A 19761-nucleotide genomic window follows, 5' to 3' on the forward strand; every position below is an offset into this window, starting at 1 on the left:
CCCGCGCAGGGACCCCAGTGGGGCCGGGCCCCTCCCCCCGGACACTGGGGCAGAGTCACCGCCCGGCCCCGGCCCCGGCCCCGCTCCGGTACCTGGAGGCGGCAGTTCTCCCCCGCTCCCCCCGCGCGGCGCGATCTGCGCATGCCCAGAGCTCCAACGGCACCAACCGTCTCCGGCCCCGGGAGAGGCTCCAACGGCCCCTGCGCGCGTCCGCAGCCCGGCCCCGCCTCCCCGCCCGACGTCACTTCCGCTCCCCGGAGAGTCCGGAACTACATCTCCCAGCCTGCCCCGGGGCCGCTTCCGCCCTCTCCGGGCCAGGTACGGGCGGGTCCCGGGGTCAACCGGACCCTTCCCCCGCACAGACCCCCCCCCCCCCGCTTCTCATCCCCGCCTGTCCTTTCCCCCCCCCCCCGCACACCCCACCCCGGCCCCTGCCCCCTGTCGACGGGAGAAGGGCAGGGAACGAGCCCGGGCGGGAATCGTGCTGGGAAATGATTTCCTGGTCTGACGTGTCCCTGTTGCCCGAACAGGCTGCAGCGTTGGAGCCGTGTTTTCCGCCAGCTCATTCCATCCTTCCAGGCACCCGGGAAGGGAAGTGGCTGCAGTGGAGCCGGTTGAGGTAGGGATTACCGGGGAGTTGCTGGTGGGTTCCTGTAGATGGGAGAAGGGCCGTAAATACAAAGGAGGGGGGCATTTCTGAACCTCTTAGCCGCAGGCTGCTGTGAGAGATGAAGGGGAACCCACCCGTGAGGCCCAGGGAAGATCCCCCTTCCCCTCCCATCCACCTGCTGGCAGTGGGGAGGGTGTTGGGATTCCCACCAGGAAGCCTGTCCCTGGGCCCTGCTGGGGGCTCCATCCCCTGTATCAGCCTCTGGCAAGTAGGGGAGAGATGAATGTGAGGCCCCTGCCCCCCTCCCGCTCTCTGCTGGGAGGGGTGAGGGTCTCTGTCTTTCTCCCCTCACCCTGATGCCTCCTGGCTGCTCTGATGGGATGGGGTGGGGTGGGACTATGCCGACAGCTGCCTCCCACAGCTTCCATGTGATTGGCCCTCGCCCCTGTGACCGGTGGGGCTGTGAGTGGGGCAGCAGGTACTGAGTGTTGGACCTCGCTGGGTAAGGAGTCCCGTCCCCTCGGTTCTTAGAAGGGGAAATGAAGCGTTAAGGTTCACGACATCTCACAATATTAGAGGGGCGACCGTGTTAGTCTGCATCTGTAAAAAGCAACAGAGTCCTATGGTACCTTATAGACAAACATACCCGGCCCGTGATGGAACACTTTGGGAACAGAGCACAAGTGGGGTATAGCACGTCGTCGAACACCTTCTCTTTGCTAAGCCAAAACTTGGGGTTAGGTCCAGTGCAGGGAACAGAAGCTACCCCCCGCTGGCCTGTACTCAAACGCTGAGCCTGCTGCACACAATCCATCTTGGACTTTTACAAGGTTACCACCCTGTTAGCCTTGCACTGGGGATTCCTTCTGAGTCGTCGCCTTCACTGAGTCCTGGGGACCCCTAGCGTGTACGGCACCAGCCTGCTGACAGTTCTTGGGGCAAGAACACACCCTCGTGCACCTTTGACACAACCTACACCACTCAGCACTGAAATGAGGAATTCCTGCTCCTTCCAGTTTCACCTCACAGTCCCAGCTGCGCCCAGCTGCTCCAACAATTCCCTCCACCGGGCATTTAAAGCTACAGCTGACACGGTGCACAGAGCTGGAGTGTGTGCCGATAAATGCTGGTATTCAAATCCCTACGACACAAACAATGGCACGTTCTCTTCCTCCTATTGATTATTAACCAATACATTTTAAGGTCAGGAGATCCTATTAGGTCATCTGGTCTGATCTCTTCTATGATACAGGTCATATCGTTTCATCTAGTTACCATTGTAGTGAGCTGAGTACTTCGTGTTTGGATGAAAACATCTTCCAGAAAGGCATCCAGTCCTGCTTGGAAGACTTCAGGAGATGGAAAATATGCTAATTCCCTGGGTAGTTGGTTAACCTTTGCACCACCTTTACTGATCTATTCCGCGTGACATTTGCCAGCTCCAGGGTTAGGGGGTAGGGGCAGACTTAAGGTTGCATTGCAGGGGTGGCGTGTTAGTCATTTCCTGGTTTTCAGAGGTTTTTACTTTCACCCCTATACACATGCGGGAAGGGCATGAGGCCGCACTGGGCAACCTTAATTCTGCTTTAATGTAGTTTACGGGTGTTTAATTTCCTTGATTTCTTTTTAATGGACTGTTTTTGCCACTGTAACCGTGTCTACATTAGAGCTTTTGCCAGCAAGCTATGTCAGGTAGGGATGTGATTTTTTTTTCACACCAATAGCCGATGGAGCAATGCTCTCAAAAGTCTGAATTAGGTACCACTCCAATATCTACATGTAAATTTGAGAGCACTTGAAAAATCATGTTCTTAAGACAAATGCTGGTATGAAGGCAAGACTTGGAAGAGAAACTCCTGCAGAATGTAAGAAAAATCCACAACGCATGTCAGAAAGATGTGAGTGGTAGGGCTCAGACTCAAATCCATGACATGGCTCAGATTTTGTGGCCACGGCACGTTCTTGGGAGCCAGCCCATTACTGTGACAGCAGATGGCTGAAGGCCCTCTAGCTTTAAAAGATCTTCATCTGCTGCACATGTGAAAGTCACTCTCTTTGACTCATCATTGTATGATGGTGTAGGGAGGAGGGTTTGAGGTTTATTAGGGGAACCCCTCAGGAAAGGAGGAGTCTATACAGGAAAGATGGGGTTCACCCAAATCAAAATGGAACCAGACTTCTGGCATGTAAAATTAAAGAGTTCATAAAGGGGATACTAAACTACAGGCTGGGGAACGGCAATCGGTGTGAAGGAACACATGGGTCAGACAGAGCCATCCCTTAGGGGACGATCGCTGAGTGGGGATTCTGTATATCCCAGTAAAGAGTAGAGGATAAAAGTTCATAAAATAGAGGTAGTATCAGAAGAGAAACTGTGCAATAAAAAGAGTCCTATTCAATTACATCACATGCAGGCAGATAACTAAATATTGACAAATGTGATAGGTTGCTGTATACAAACACAAGAAGGCTAAATCCTCAAAGGAGTGTACTTGAATGCCTGGTTTTAAATGAGGAGATTGATTAAAACAGGTATTACCGAACTTGGTGGAATGATGATAATCAATGGGACACGGTAATATCACAATACAAAATATACAGGAATGGCAGAGTAGGCTGTGCTGGTGGTTTTACCCACACACCTCACCTCTCCCCTACCGCGGGATCGGGGTTTAAGACATCCTTACCCACGGGGCTCTATGGGTCTAGAGAACCTTTTCCCAGTGAAAGAGCCTTACGCAGCTGTTCTCTAAACATCTATTTATTAGAAACACTCACACAACACAAATACCAAGCAAATCTCGTAGGCTCACCACTCCCCGTCCACAGACAAATTTCAGCCGATGGCCAGTCAGGATCCATCCTCTATGGATTCCTAGCGCCCATACACGTCATGATCGTGTAGTGGGTACGAAGTTTTGCAGCTTGCTGTACTGCAGTCCGAGGTTGATTCCCAAAGAACATTGCTTTTCATTTGCGTTATATCAGTAAAACTAGCTACCACCTTCAAATTTACTAAACCGAGCACATTATCCTACACTGTCCTCCTTCCCAGCCACGTTTTTTCACATTGTATCTTTCACACCCGAATTGTAACTTAGCTGTGACCTTCTCTATTTGTGCAGATGGTCAGCATAAAAACGACGGTCAGGGCTTCTCTTACCATTTGTCGAGTCTCTTTCTGTAGCCGTCCAAATTTCCCAGCGCCGGGGTGTCTCCCCTTTACCACCCGGGTGGTTATAACTCTCGTTAGGGACATTCCGGAGGTGGGGGGGCTTTATCAGCACCAGAACATTCCTTTTTTCCCATTTTAATGGTGAATGCCCTGAGTTTCACCCAAGGCTGGTTTAATACGGGTGCAGGGGTTTGACCGGGTCTCAGGCCAACAACGGGTAGTTGGCACTACATGTGAAAGAAAGCACAGAGTCAAATAAAATAAATACAATGGAATGAATCAAACTTGCCATAGAATCTCTACTGATAGAAATTCCACACTTGAATAATAAGAGTGTAGCAGTAGGAATATGCTATTGACCATCTGACTAGGATGGTGATTATGAAATGTTCAGGGAGATTAGAGAGGCTATAAAAATAGAGAATTCTATGATAATTGGGGATTTCCGCTATCCCCATATTTACTGGGTACATGTGCCCTCAGGACGGGATGCAGAGAGAACGTTTTTAGGAACCATTAATGGCTGGATAAGCTAGTCCTGGAACCTATAAGGGGAGAGGCAAGTCTCGATTTAGTCTGAATTGGCACACGGGATCGGGTGCAAGAGGGGAATGCAGCTGAACCACTCGGTAATAGAGACCATAATGTAATTAAATGTAATGTCCTCGTGAGGGAGGAGATACCAAAGAAGCCCACTATGGTAGCATTTAACTTCAGAAAGGGGAACTACACCAAATTGAGAGAGCGGGTTACATGGGCATTAAAAGAAACACTCACAAAAGTGAAATAGCTGCAAGCTGCATGGAAACTTTAAAAAAAACCCTTCATCATAGAGGCTCAAAATGAATGTGTATCCCAAAAGGGGGCAAAACCAGTAAGAGGATTAAAAAATACCACCACGGCTAAGGCAGCTAAAGGCAAAAAAAGGATCCTTAAAAAATTGGAAGTCAAACGCTACTTAGGAAAATAGAAAGGAGCATAAACTCGGCAAATCAAGGGGGGATGCTTGAGCTGGGGGAGAACAAAGGAATCAGGTGACCTCCTGGCCCAGGAAAGAGAGACAGCCCAGAGAGGAGGGGCAGGAGGGGGTTTGGCAGTTTTTTGGAAGCTGGCTGGAAAATGGAGGGGAGTGCTCGGCCCTCTGAACGGGGCTGTGGCCTCCCTGGGGCCCCAGATGGACCTAACTAAAGGGGGGCCTGTTGTCTGTACCGGCAAGACCTGTTTTAGCCCGTGTTCCTGTCATCTTAATAAACCTCTGCTTTACTGGCTGGCTGAGAGTCACGTCTGACTGCGAAGTGGGGGTGCAGGATCCTGTGGCTTCCCCAGGACCCCTCCTGGGTGGACTCGCTGTGGGAAGCGCACGGAGGGGCAGAGGATGCTGAATGCCCCAAGGAGAGACCCAGGAGGTGAAGCTGTGTGAGCTTCTTGCCCTGAAACAGGCTGCTCCAAGGGAGAGGAGGCTCCCCAGAGTCCTGACTGGCTTGGTGGGGAGCAGTTCCAGAGCATCGCCCGGGGGCTCTGTGACACAGGGTAGCTGAATGAATCATTTGCATCTATATTCACTGCAGAGGAAGTGAGGGACTTTCCTACACCTGAGCCATTCTTTGTAGCTGGTAAATCTCAGGAAAACTCCCAGAGTGAGGTGCTGATAGAGGTGGTTTTGGAACAAATTGTTAATTTAAACATTAATAAGTCACCAGGACTAGATGGTATTGACCTATTAATACTGAAGGGACTCAAAGAACAAATCATGTCAAACAAATCCGATAGCTTTCTTTGATAGGATATCGAGTCTTGTGGATAAGGGAGAAGCGGTGGATGTGGTGTACCTAGACTTTAGTAAGGCATTTGATACAGTCTTGCATGATATTCTTATCGATAAACTAGGCAAATACAACTTAGATGGGGCTACTCTAAGGTAGGTGCATAACCGGCTGGATAACCGTACTCCGAGAGTAGTTATTAATGGTTCCCAATCCTGCTGGAAAGGTATAACAAGTGGGGTTCCACAGGGGTCTATTTTGGGACCGGCTCTGTTCAATATCTTCATCAACGACTTCAGTATTGGCATAGAAAGTACGCTTATTATGTCTGCAGATGATACCAAACTGGGAGGGGTTGCAACTGCTTTGGAGGATACGGTCATAATTCAAAATGATCTGGACAAATTGGAGAAATGGTCTGAGGTAAACAGGATGAAGTTTAATAAAGACAAATACAAAGTGCTCCACTTCGGAAGGAACAATCAGTTTCACACATACAGAATGGGAAGAGACTGTCTAGGAAGGAGTACGGCAGAAAGGGATCTAGGGTTATAGTGGACCACAAGCTAAGTATGAGTCAACAGTGTGATGCTGTTGCAAAAAAAGCAAACATGATTCTGGGATGCATTCACAGGTGTGTTGTGAGCAAGACACGAGAAGTCATTCTTCCGCTCTACTCTGCGCTGGTTAGGCCTCAACTGGAGTATTGTGTCCAGTTCTGGGCACCACATTTCAAGGAAGATGTGGAGAAATCCAGAGGGTCAAGAGAAGAGCAACAAGAATGATTAAAGGTCTAGAGAACATGACCTATGAACGAAGGCTGAAAGAACTGGGTTTGTTTAGTTTGGAAAGAGAAGACTGAGAGGGGACATGATAGAATTTTTCAGGTATCTAAAAGGGTGTCATGAGGAGGTGGGAGAAAACTTGTTCATCTTAGCATCTAAGGGCTAGTCTACACTTACCTGCCGGGTCGACGCGGTGAGTTCGACTTCTCGGAGTTCGAACTATCGCATCTAATCTAGACGCGATAGTTCGAACTCCCCGCGCGCTCCGGTCGACTCTGGAACTCCACCACTGCAAAAGGCGGTGGCGGAGTCGACCTTGGAGCCGCGGACTTCGATCCCGCGGCGTCTGGATGGGTAAGTAGTTGGAACTAGGGTACTTCGAGTTCAGCTATGCTATTCACGTAGCTGAACTTGCGTACCCTAGTTCGACCCCTGCCCTTAGTGTAGACTTGCCCTAAGGATAAAACAAGAAGCAATGGGATTAAACTGCAGCAAAGGGAGGTTTAGGTTGGACAATCGGAAAAAGTTCCTGTCAGGGTGATTAAACACTGGAATAAACTGCCTAGGGAGGTTGTGGAATCTCCATCTCTGGAGATATTTAAGAGTAGGTTAGATAAATGTCTATCAGGGATGGTCTAGACAGTATTTGGTCCTGCCACGAGGGCAGGGGACTGGACTCGATGACCTCTCGAGGTCCCTGCCAGTCCTAGAGAATCTATGAATCTATGAAAAGTGCATGAGAGACAGGAAAGTTTCCTACAATGAGGGAAGGAACAAAGCTGCTCTGCCATGGAACCCTTCGGCAGAGGATTGCCGATTACCTCCAGGAAACTCTCCTGGAGCTCTCTCTGGAGGATTCCTGTGAGATCTCGGCGTGCATCAACACCCTGTTCCACCGAACCAATTAGCTACACAGGAAAATGTCCAGGTCACGGACACACAGCCAGCTTCCCACATTTCTGTAACCAGAACCCACCTCCGCACTACACAGGCCACAGCCACTTACCAGGGATCTTATCTCCTGCTTCTTGCTCCCCGGAGAGCAACCGCTGAGACTGGCTAGACACCTCTGGAGTGGAGAACAGTTCCTGGCTGTCTGCCCCACCGGGCGACTCCACCAGGAGCTGCACACCCTCATCTAACTCCCCCTCTTCATCCAAAACTTCATCCTCCAGGTTAGGTCCTCTTTCTGCCACCTCTGTGCCCTCTGAAGTATCCACAGGCCTCTTCGCGATGGAGGTGGATTCGCCACTGAAGATAGCATCCAGCTCCTTATAGAACAGGCAGGTCTTAGGTGCAGCACCTGAGCAATGGTTTGCCTCCCTCATTTTATGGTACGCCTGCCTCTGCTCCTTTATCTTCGCTCTGCACTGCAGCGTGTCCCGATCACAGCCCTTTTCGCACAAGCCTCGAGCAATCTGCCCCTAGGTATCCCAATTCCCATGTCTGAAGCGCAGCCTCCGCTCCCCATATACTGAGCAGAACCAGCAGCTCCGCAGTGGTCCAAGCGGGAGAGCGTTTGCTGCGATAATCCACCATAGTCACCTGGGAAGATGTGATGCGACTTCTCCACCCTGAGCAAACAGGCAAAGGAAGTTCAAAAATTCCTGGGGCTTCTAAGAGGGAGGAGCAGATGGTTGTTTACTTGGCTGCAGGGCGGTGGAGTTAAAACTGCTGACCAGAGCGGTCAGGATGAGCATCGTGGGACACCTTCTGAAGGTCGATTAAAGCGATGAAATGAAAAGTGGTGTCTACACGTGCAGTTTGTCGACAAAAACGTAGAGGAAAAAAAATACATAAATCTCTCTTGAGGGTGGATGTATTTTGTCACCAAAACCGGGTATTTTCCCTGACAAAAGTCACCTCGCAGTGCGTATCCGCTCAAATGATCTTTCTTATGGGAGAATAACCACCAGTTTTGTGGTGTGTCTGCCCTGTTCCTGAGCAGTATGTCCTGAATTTGGTATCCTCGGTTGTGACTGAGGCACGGTGACAGGCAGCTCTGCGTGCTGCCCCTGCCTGCAGGCACCGCCCCCGCAGCTCCCATTGGCCACAGTTCCTGGCCAATGGGAGCTGCAGAGTGGGCGCTCTGGGTGGGAGCAGTGCGCAGAGACCCCCTGGCCACCCCTGCACCTAAGAGACAGAGGGACTTCCCAGTCGCTTCCGGGAATCGCGTAGAGCCAGGGCAGACAGGGAGCCCGCCTTAGCTCTGCTGCACTGCCCACTGGACTTTTAGCAGCCTACTAAAATCTCCTGGATGGCTTTTAATAGCCACCGGGAGATTAAGGCCAATTCTGGGAGACCCCTGGCCACTACGGCAGGGTTGGCAACTCTAGTTGTTACCCAGGCCTTAGAGGTGGTTACTCCTGAAGCTATCTCCTAGCTAATCCTAACAGAGAGAAGTGCTGTCTCTGGCAAAGCAGGTGTGGGGGAAATAGAAGTGTTTTGTTGTTTTTGAACTCACCCTTTGCGATGCTTCCAATGTGTATAAAATGAAATGAGTGTTTAATATGGGACAGCTGCAGAAAGTTTACGCTTTTTGAATAAAACCCCCCACGTCTTGTACCGTATAGTGAGTCTCATCCAGACGTATATTTAGTTTCTAATTTAGACCTGTTCCAGCAGATTAAAAAAAATAAACTGGGCATATTTGGAGAAGCCATTCCTCACCAGCACTTTTGAGATTTTGGATGGTTTGGTAAAGGATTCTTCTCCAGAGAAATGTCAATTTGCCCCCATCAAGACCAAGGATTTGGCAAGAACACAGGTAGAAACAGCAGACACCCAGAGAGATGAAAGCTGTGGCGAGCTACGGTCCAACTAAAACTGTGTTTAGAACACAACTCCCTAGTTCAGTGGCATTGATTAGTGTCCCAAAGATGCCCTGGTTAGATTGAGAATAATTGTCCTTTACCATTTGAATCCAAAGTTTCACAAGGCAAAGTGAAGGCATCAGCTCTTTTTCTCAGGACGTTCCTTCCTCACGGATCCCAATCTGGCTGCACTGTTGGACAATAAGGACTTTCCTTTTGTGTAAGTGATGATAACCCATTAGGGAATGAGTCTGCCAAGCTCCACGTTCAGACTGCAGGATATATGAATGTGGAGTCCTGATTTTATGCTTAGTCTCTTAGTTTTGGTCTTGTGTTTTATGTCTTTGCATCACCTCTCCATCTCCAGCTACTTGGAAAGATTAAAAGTGTGAAAATAGAATAGAATTGGTTTTTCTCATGTTGCAAACCTTCCCACATAGAGTGAGACCCCTTTGACCAACACTTATGGCAGAAAAACCAGAGATTAACTTCCAGAAATGGAAGGCACCTATATGGGTGTAAACCACAAGCTTACAGAAGGGTTCACTGGGTGGAAATGGGTTTTAAATGGAATTGAAGGAAAGTAACATTATTATAAGATTGTGTAATCTTTGATTATGTTATTGTTACCAGTGACAATGAAATTAAACATGAACTTCATTATTTGTTAACAAACAAGAGACTAATTATGTGATAACTTTAATATTTCCAATATCTTTCTGATTATATTTCTCTTTTAATTAGTAATATAGGAAACAGTAGCTAATCCTTAAAAGCTTATTTGAGGTCTTTTACCCCTTATTAGTAAGGAATTGTGAAATAAAACCATTCTCCAAAGATTGCAGTGATAGAATATGGGAGAGAAATCATGTGGATGAGAATACAGATCAGTATAGACTTTAATTACTTCCATTTCAAACGGAATTTATTTTGACAAGCTAAAGTCAATTTCTGTTCAGAGGACAACTCAAGGAGAGAGTTGTGTAACCTTTTACCCAGTTAGAGTGTACGGCTTACCTAGTTCCTGTTAGCAAAGGAGAGACATGACTCCTATGATGAGATGTCCGCATATATTTATAAGAAAGATGATGGACACATTGGCCATTACTAGTGGGGTTTTTTGTTTTGTTCTTTTTGTTAAAAACATCTGCGACCAGTTATTTTTATCAGTAGTCAGGCCAGATATTAAAGCGTAGCTATTGAACCGTTAGGCCAGGCTGTGGAGACGTCCTCAAAACTGGCCGTAGTGTTTTTTCACATTTATCTTTGGGGTTCGTACATCTACACTGAATGTGGTTTTCATGGATACTTTAAGAAAACTGTTAATTAGAGAAGAATTTTCCAAAATGATGTTAAGCCAAAGTTTGCCTCATTCCAACTGCATTGGGTCATGTTGTCAGTATCCCAGGCATACTTCACCCTGATTTGCCCAGAGATCTCCGGAGATGCACCATAAAGTGGAGTAAGCTGGAATTGTCAACCATAAGGACCAAGATGCAGGCTTGTGTCAGCGAGTGCACCAGTGTTGATTGCCTGTGGAATCCACACAGGGAAAGCACCAGCTAGAAAACTTCTCCATAGCTGAATTATCCCTTAAACTCTGCCCTCTGAAATGCTTGAATATGTACTTCCCGTTCTGTGAAGTCTGTAAACTATTCGGTGACAAGCTGTTAAATTTCTGCTTATGAAAGCCCCAGTGAGGTCTCGATCTGGGTCAGCGGGGGAAGGAGTGCCTTAGTGTGGATTGCACTGGGTGGGGGGCGCACTAAGGGGGTCCCCGTGGTGAAACCTGAGCCCTCCAAACCCACCAAGCCGGGCTGCCTCTCACACTGCGATGCTGATGTCAAGCTCCAAGGCTTGGACAGGCAGTGCACTTACACAGCCAGCCAGATGGGGACACACCCAACTGTGTCCCTGCCACCCATGAACCATCAATAGGTTCCAGCCAGTTCCCCCCAGAACTGTCCCATTTTGCACTGGTCAGAAGCCTGGCCGCTGTAAGTTCATTACCTAGTGCGCCACTTTGTCAAAGGGAAGTGGACATGCCCCAACCTTTGTAACCTGAGCAGATTTCTCCAGCACTTCAGACAAACTCACTGGTAAGGATAAAACATTAAATTTGCATCTCCCTCGGCTGCTTTCTGTGTCTTACCAACCACGGGGGAAGCCCTCCTCCCCTCTGCCAATTGGGTCATTTGCGTTCTTACAGACAAGTATTTCTTCAGTAGAATTTGCATCCTGTCTGAAAGAGACAGTTAATTTCCACGAGCATATCAGGACCGGTGTCCTGAAAAACGGGGAGCTGGATTGGGGTACCCTCCATCACCCCTTTCTCTATCCCCGAGAAGTCAGCTGTGTGCCTGCTCCCCTTCGGGAGGTCAGTTTCACAGTCCGTCCTCTCTGAACCCGAGTCACAGGCCGAGTGCCTGGGTGCAGAGATGCTGAATCAGCCACTCTGCCCGGGCATCCTTTCCCACGTGACCAGTAAGGAGACATTCATGTACTTCCACTATTCCTTCCCGTTTCCTTCTCTGGACGCCCCCCTCTGTGCTCTCCTCAGCAGTCTGTGACCCCTGTTCTGCTGCAAAGGGATCACAGCTAACAGCCTGGATGGTTTTCTCACTGACAGGCACTTTACCCCCTCCCTTCCTGAGGTGATGGTGCCTTCAGCTGCAGTGCAGGAACTGGTCTCCACCTCCCCCACACCTGGAAGAATGCTGCTTCCCCCTCCTGCCGAGCAGTTAAAGAGAGACTCTCCCATTCATTCAGCAGTTCATGGGGCTTTACTGTTTCCATATGGGGTCCCAGCATCGTATTTCTTCTTGCTGCGTGTATACACCCTAACAGTCTGAGCTGCACTGAAAAATCATTTCCAATGAGCATGGCAATGGCCATAGACTTTAAAACCATCAGTTACGATGTGCATTTGGCTCAAAAGGCACAAGAATCCCGTAACCACCTACTAATAAAAGTGCTGGCAGTGTTACCTTCTTGAATTACATTCTGCTTAACCACAGAAATTTCTGCACCTGTAGCCTCCCATCGTAAGTATCCCCTGCCATGAATCCTGAAAGCCTTGATGTGCTCCATGTCTGGTTCTGCAGAGGGTAAGCCCACAAAACCAAGATGATAAGTGTCCGGCGCCTGTGAGATTTCTGTGTTGAGGACATCAGAATTAACAGGGCCATTTGTTGTCTGCTTCCTCTGAGAACAGGGCATTTATTCCTCAGGTGAATTAGAGACAGCACCTCTCTGGCTCTCCTGTTTTCACAGGAGGGTTGGGATGGGGGTTAGAGGAATGGTTTTGGGGTTGTGTGACACTCTGTACCTCGGGGGGACACCCTACACCCCATCTGTATAAAATGACTGTGGTATCCAATGCACAGTTTGTCATGTTGGGGGTGATCGGAAGGCTCGGGATGCACTGCGCGGGGTTGTTACAGTAATCGTTACTGTAATGTTATAGGAAGGTTGTAGGTTACAATTTCATATATAGAGTTATGAGGCTGAAAATGTATCCTTGTGGCTTAAAGCAAGCCCAGGCAAAAACTCTCCAAGAACAGAGAGGCAGTTCACACCTCATCAGGGCATGGATAGGACAAACCCCGCCCAGCCTCACAGGGAACAACGGACACTCGCTTAGGCAGCAACAGAATAGTCTGCTAGACCAGGAGTCTCAAACATGCGGCCCGCTGAGTTATTTCTGGCGGCCCAACAAGCTCCCTGCCCCCCAGAGTTATTTCCTGCTGCCGCCAAGCTCCCCTCACTGCTGCGCCCCTTCCCCGCTCCTCTGCCTGGTGGCGGGAAGCACCTGGAGGTAAACAGCTGTTTGGTGGCGCCTAGCGCTTTCCAGGAGGGAGGGGGAGGAGCGGGGAGCCGTGTACTCAGGAGGCGGTGGGGCAGGAGCGGGGATTTGGGGAAGGGGTTGGAATGGGGGCAGGAAAGGGGTGGGGCAGGGCCTCCTGGAAGGGATGGAGTGGAGGCAGGGCCATGGCGGAGGGGATTTTGTATCTTTATATGTAAAGGTGTCAGTGATGCAGCCCTCGGGCCAATGTACGAGTCCTCATGTGGCCCTGGTGGTGATCTGAGTTTGAGATCCCTGCATTAGACCCTGGGGGGAGTCACCCCTTTCCTTTGGGCAGTTTGGGACGGCGATGAGGTAATGCTCACCTGACTCTGAAGGGGGGCGGGGAGCCAAGAGGAAAGAAAGGCCATGATAAAAGGGAGAGCTGTTTTGCCAGGCTCTCTCTCTTCTGCCTGTATCGTGTGAAGGGTCAGGCCAGAGGGCTAGCGGAGAGTGACAGAAGGTAGCAATATTAGCCCCAGATTAAGCAGGTCCCTTATAGTTCAATACATTTTAAGTGAGGAAAATGGTAGTAAAAATATCTGCTCTGCAGCACAACCTGAAGCAACAGCAGAGCAACTGGGAATGAAACAATTGGTTTCCAAAGGGGGAACTCGATGACTAACAATGGCTTTGAAATGGGGGAACAGTATAACCGTGATGCTCAGGGTTTGTTTACGTGGAGAGGCAGACGTCAATGAAAGGAGGAGGCAGACGTCAGAGCCCTAGGGGGGCTCTGGGTGATCGCTACTTCCCACCACCCAACACAGATGGAATGACGTTGAGTAGTGTCCGCAAAAGAGAAACCAAACAACTAATTATTCCTCCAGAAAGGTTTCTAATGACAACACAGACAGAATAAGAAAAACAGAAGTAAAGACCAGCACTGAGTGAGGATTAATACAAATGGCAAGTTAGACTGGAGACAAGCACAAGTCCACGTAATATTGTGCATTAACTGCCTGTTCCGATAAGTGCACATATCAAAGGTAAATACTGAAAATAGTCACAAGCACGTGCAATGCTACTGTTACCGATTGCCCAGCAACTTCACACGCACTGTAACCACCCCCAACAAATACAATTCTCTATGCAATACTAATACAGTCGAACCCATTTATGTCGACCTCGGTTAACTTGCCAATCCTATTAAGTCGACGGTTTACAAGTGGAACCGCCAAACTCCCTCTTTGTCTTATGAGTTTCTCATCCGTTATGTCATTTCGCTGAACCCTAATATCTCGAGCCCGTCCCCGACCCACCGTGTCCCCAGCCGCCGGCTCCCCGGCTCTCCAGCCGCGCGGTTCCCCAGCCGCCCGCTTCCCGCGTCCCCAGCCGCCCGGCTCCCCGCGTCCCCGACCCACCGTGTCCCCAGCCGCCCGCTCCCCGGCTCCCCAGCCCCGCGGTTCCCCGCGTACCCGCCCGCCCGCCCGCCGGCTCCGCTTCGCCGCCTGCCCGTCCGCCCGGCTCCGCTTCCCCGCCCGCCCCCGCATACCCAGTCCCAGCCTGTCCCCACCCGCCCGCCCGCCCGGCCCCGCATACCTGGTCCCTGCCCGTCCCCGCCCCACATACCTGGTCCCGGCTTCGCCGGCCGCCTGCCCGCCGGCTCCGCTTCCCCGCCCCCGCATACCCGGTCCCTGCCTGTCCCCGCCCGCCCGCCCGGCCCCGCATACCTGGTCCCTGCCTTTCCCGGCCCCACATACCTGGTCCTGGCTTCGCCTGCCGCCCGCCCGCCGGCTCCGCTTCCCCGCCCGCCCGCCCGTCCGCCCGGCTCCGCTTTGCCGGATCCAGCCACGTGCAGGCAGCGCGGTAAGGGGGCAGGGAGGGGGTGGGGGGGTGGATAGGGGTTTATCTCGATCCTTGGTTATCTCGACGGCTTTTGGCAAACCCCTAGGCCGTCGAGATAACAGGGTTCAACTGTACATTGATTCACTATATGGTACTGACCTCAACCTACCTATAACCTTAGCTAACAACTTATAAACTTTGATGGACTTTTATGATAAACTTGATGGTAACTTATACTGAAGACAGGCACAGCGACTTTAAAGCTATGATGATTTATAAACTACCAGCTTCACCTGCGCCGTACCTGCTTTCAGCAAGGCACAAAACATATACAGTTGCTATATATTGATTAAAAATAGTATTAGTCAATAGTTAAACAACGTAAACAATTTGCCAATATAATTAAACTAATATTAATACAGACTTAAGATTAACTAGCTCGAGCACAACCAGACCTTGCCACTCTGAAACCTTACCCTGCATTCCTCCAAAGATACATTACCTTCAGTTGACTGTTTCCTGCACTGGCCAGGCACAGATAGTCGGTGAAGCGCAAGTCCTTTTGGTTCAGGGGCTGCATGTGGAGCCTGACAAAGAGTGACCTCTTTTAGGTCAAAACACACACACACTTGCATCTTTAAACTCTTTTTATACAGTATTTGCTGGCCGTGTTTTAAAACAGGTCAACCAATAAAGGTGGCCAAATGTTTCAGTGAGGTATTTGCAGTTGTTTTCTGAACTTCTGAACTGTGCACCTGTGCTCAGCTCAGCTCTACTCTATGCGACTAATTGTGATCAATTTGCTAGACTCAAATATGCTCGAGTCAGCTTAAAGAGGTATTTGGTTGCAGAGCATAGTAACCACAAGCCTGTATCTATCTTTACAGAGTTTCCTTTTTAGTCGATAAAGCTTCCTAGCTAGATTATGCTCATGCTTGCAGGATTCAACTGTACTCGCTTCTTACAACTTCCGGAAGGTTGAGGCCTAATGGTGCTTAGCCGGACACTACTTGACAAGACTTAAGGACATTAATCACAGTTTAGACTAGGAAAAGTGATGGAGTTTGGGTCAGGTCACGGGGAAAGCTAATGCCAACCCCTGCATCTGGGCTACATCTGCCCTACAACTATAATTGTCTTTTTACCCCAAGATCACTAACTTGAGCAGCCAACGCCATGTGCAGCCCTAGAGGATGTCAGGCACAGGTAGTTTTTGCCTCAGTGTAGCTTGTTGGGATCAAACCTCTCCCCCACCTGGAGCTGATGAACATTCCTGGCTGGAGGGACACACACTCCTATGACTCAAAAGGAAAACACTTGATAGAAAAGATCACAGGACTGACCCCAAAGAAGGTGAGCTGCAAAAGGCAGAAGCAGGCAACTCATCTGGTGGAGCTGAGAGACCACAGTGAAGATGGTGCACAGATCACTATGTGGGAATTAGCAAATGTGATTTTTTAAAAAATCTTTTCCCAGCCCTAATCAAGGCATTTTTAACAGTTCTACAAAGTGGATTTTGCCATGTCTAATAAGGTGTGAGCTCCTTTTGAAGCTTTTCCCGCACTCAGAGCATGTGTAGGGCGTCTCTCCTGTGTGGATTCTACGATGTACGAGAAGCTCTGAGCTCTGATTGAAGCTTTTCCCACACTCAGAGCATCCATAAGGTTTCTCACCCGTATGGATTCTGCAATGTGTCCTCAGGGTACAGCTGTGATTAAAGCTTTTCCCGCACTCAGTGCACGTGTAGGGCTTCTCCCCAGTGTGGAGTCTCTGATGTCTGATAAGGTTTGAACGCTGACTAAAGCTTTTCCCGCACTCAGCGCACGTGTAGGGCGTCTCTCCTGTGTGGCGTCTCTGATGTGAGATAAGGTCTGAACGGTGACTAAAGCTTTTCCCACACTCAGCGCATGTGTAGGGCGTCTCTCCTGTGTGGAGTCTCTGATGTGAGATAAGGTCTGAACGGTGACTAAAGCTTTTCCCACACTCAGCGCATCCATAAGGTTTCTCACCCGTGTGGATTCTCCGATGTTTGCTCAGGGTAGAGCTCCGATTAAAGCTTTTCCCGCACTCAGAGCACGTGTAGGGCTTCTCTCCTGTGTGGATTCTCTGATGTGAGATAAGCTGTGAACGCTGACTAAAGCTTTTCCCGCACTCAGCACATCCATAAGGTTTCTCACCCGTGTGGATTCTCCCATGTACGCTCAGGGTAGAGCTCCGATTAAAGCTTTTCCCGCACTCAGAGCACGTGTAGGGCTTCTCTCCTGTGTGGATTCTCTGATGCATGATAAGGTGTGAGCTGTAACTGAAGCTTTTCCCACACTCAGCGCATGTGTAGGGCATCTCTCCTGTGTGGAGTCTTTGATGTTCGATAAGGTCTGAACGCTGACTAAAGCTCTTCCCACACTCATGGCATGTGTAGCGTCTCCCTTCGAAGCGGATTCTGTCGCAGGTTATAAGGTCTGAGTGGCTACTGAAGTTTTCCTCTGGCATCTGCTGAGTCTCACAGGCTTTGGCTTTTTTTCGGAGTGCACAACTCCCGGAAACATTCCTTTTGGATCTTCCTGATAACGTTCCATGTGGTTCTACTTGCTGAGCATCTTCCTGCTGGGGTTTCTCCTTCTCATTCTCACTCACCATCGCATCACCTGATGGGAGACAGAGAGAATCCAGACACAGGTCACTCCCTGTGCTGGAAAGAAAGGAAATCTCAGAGAGAGAGGAATGGAAAAAGGGATGAACAAACCACAATATGTGTGGGAGAGATCAAACCTCTCAGGTGCTGATTTTCCCCAAACCCTTCCCCAGAGGAGAGAGGAAGGGATCAGTTTTGGTCCACATCTCACCAGAACACTCAGGGGAAAGCGAGATCGGGGAGGGACCTGCTGCCAGTTGTCAGTCAGGGTAGGAGGGAAGCCATGAGTGACATCTGCCATAATGATTCCACATCTGCAGGGAACAATCCTGAGCTTGGAGAGCTCACGGGGTCTTTGTAGGGCATCCCAAATGTTTCCTGCATTCCCAAACAGTTGTTGAGTTGGTTTAACCAATTTCTCACCTGTGAAGGCAGCTCTCGGGAGCACTTCTTTCTCAGAGCCCTGGAGGTCCGGGACCCACGGCTCTTCCCCTCGTTCCAGCTGCGAGATCACATCAGGTTTGGAAATTGGAAACCCTACTCCAGGCAAAGAAAAGAAGGGAGGTCAGTGGAATTTGTGGGATACTTGTCACAAAGAATATTCCATGGTTTTAATCCCAGCTCATTTTTAAGCAGTAACATCCCAAGGCCAGCTTCCTTGGCGCGAAGTGGCAGGAGAGTTAGTATTATTATTATAAATCATCCTCTCTGGCAATAAATCCCTTATCAATGGTTGTGGTTGTGAAACCCTCCTTTCTGTATTGTTTTATCTTCATGGTCACCGCTTTTACCTTGTTAATCAGTCTGGTTCTCTAATTGTTTCTATCTGCTGTAAAATTCATGTTGCTAGGTGTGAGTAAATTACGTAGTGGGATATAATTGGTTAGAGAATTATGTTACGATATGTTAAAATTGTCAAGTATCAGGGGGTAGCTGTGTCAGTCTGTATCCACAAAAACAACAAGAAATCTGGTGGCATCCAGGTGTAGAGAAATCTCTGTATTAACTATCTCTATAAATCTTTATGACGTTGCATTGTGTTATTTTGTATTAAGTATCTTTCTGTCTTAAGTATCTTTATGACATTGCATCTTTCATGATGTTATTTTGTATTTCATATGACTTGGCATTGTGCCTCTCTATTTTCATACAACTTTGTATTAGATCCCTATATAGAAAATTGGTAGGAAACTTTGTATCAAATGTTATAGCCCCTAAGAATAGTATAGTTAAAGTAAAAGAAACATGTGCCTTTTGGCTAGAAGTAGAATAAGATCTTCCCCCCCCCCACTCTGTAACCAATTGCCCTATTGACTGAATGAGGTGTGAATGAGTGAGGCTTGGAAGACACCCACCTCCAGACAGCGACACAGTTGCAGAGGGAATGGGAGCCAGAGCCAAGGACAATACAACTTGTCAACTGGGCCCAACAAAGAAGAGCAGACACACTGACGGCCTCAGGGATTAGAAGCCAGCACCTTCTTTAGAAAACACCCTCTCTGAGCAGCACTGGGACAACACCCAGAGAAAAGCAGCACAAAGACCAACGGACACAGACCCAGATTTTGAATCTGGTCTAGATTTGCATAAGAGGGAAGCTGCTATAAACGTGAGGTGTCTTGCAGGAGGACCCCGGGTCTCGTCTTGTCACCATCGGAGCATCGATCCGGATCGGCAGAAGCCCGGCTCCACCCCTCCCCCATCTAACTCACCTGGCCAGTGCAGTTAAGGGGAGCAACTAGTTGGTAACAACAGCAAGACGGAGTGTGAGTGTGTGTGTGTGTGTGTGAATGCATGACTGTGAGATATCTCATATGCATATCATAGAGTATTAACTGATACCTGTATTACTAATAAATGTGGCGTTTTGCCTTAATCCCCCTGAAAAGATCCTGTATAGTACTTTGAGTACAACAAGTACATTACGTAGTGGGATATAATTGGTTAGAGAATTATGTTAGGATATGTTAGAATTGTCAAGTATCGGGGGTAGCCGTGTTAGTCTGTATCCACAAAAACAACAAGGAGTCTGGTGGCACCTTAAAGACTAACAGATTTATTTGGGTATAAGCTTTCGTGGGTAAAACAACCTCACTTCTTCAGGTGCATGGAGTGAAAGTTACAGATGCAGGCATTATATACTGACACATGAGGAGGAGGGAGTTACCTCACAAGTGGAGAACCAGTGTTGACAGGGCCAATTCAATCAGGGTGAATGTAGCCCACTCCCAATAATAGATGAGGAGGTGTCAATTCCAAGAGAGGCGAAGCTGCTTCTGTAATGAGCCAGCCACTCCCAGTTCCTATTCAAGTCCAGATTAATGGTGTTAAATTTGAAAATGAATTTTAGT

General features: G+C 49.0%; 1 protein-coding gene across 1 annotated transcript in view; it reads right to left on the bottom strand.

Annotated features, from left to right (window-relative positions):
* The window catches only part of LOC123356631, an 871996-nt gene that overhangs the window by 518993 nt on the left and 333242 nt on the right, over nt 1-19761 (bottom strand). The window contains 1 exon segment of the mRNA XM_044999988.1: nt 16302-17127. Within this exon segment, the coding sequence (XP_044855923.1) occupies nt 16302-17127 (826 nt within the window).

Source organism: Mauremys mutica, chromosome 26 (assembly GCF_020497125.1).
Source record: "Mauremys mutica isolate MM-2020 ecotype Southern chromosome 26, ASM2049712v1, whole genome shotgun sequence".
NCBI lineage: Eukaryota > Metazoa > Chordata > Testudines > Geoemydidae > Mauremys > Mauremys mutica.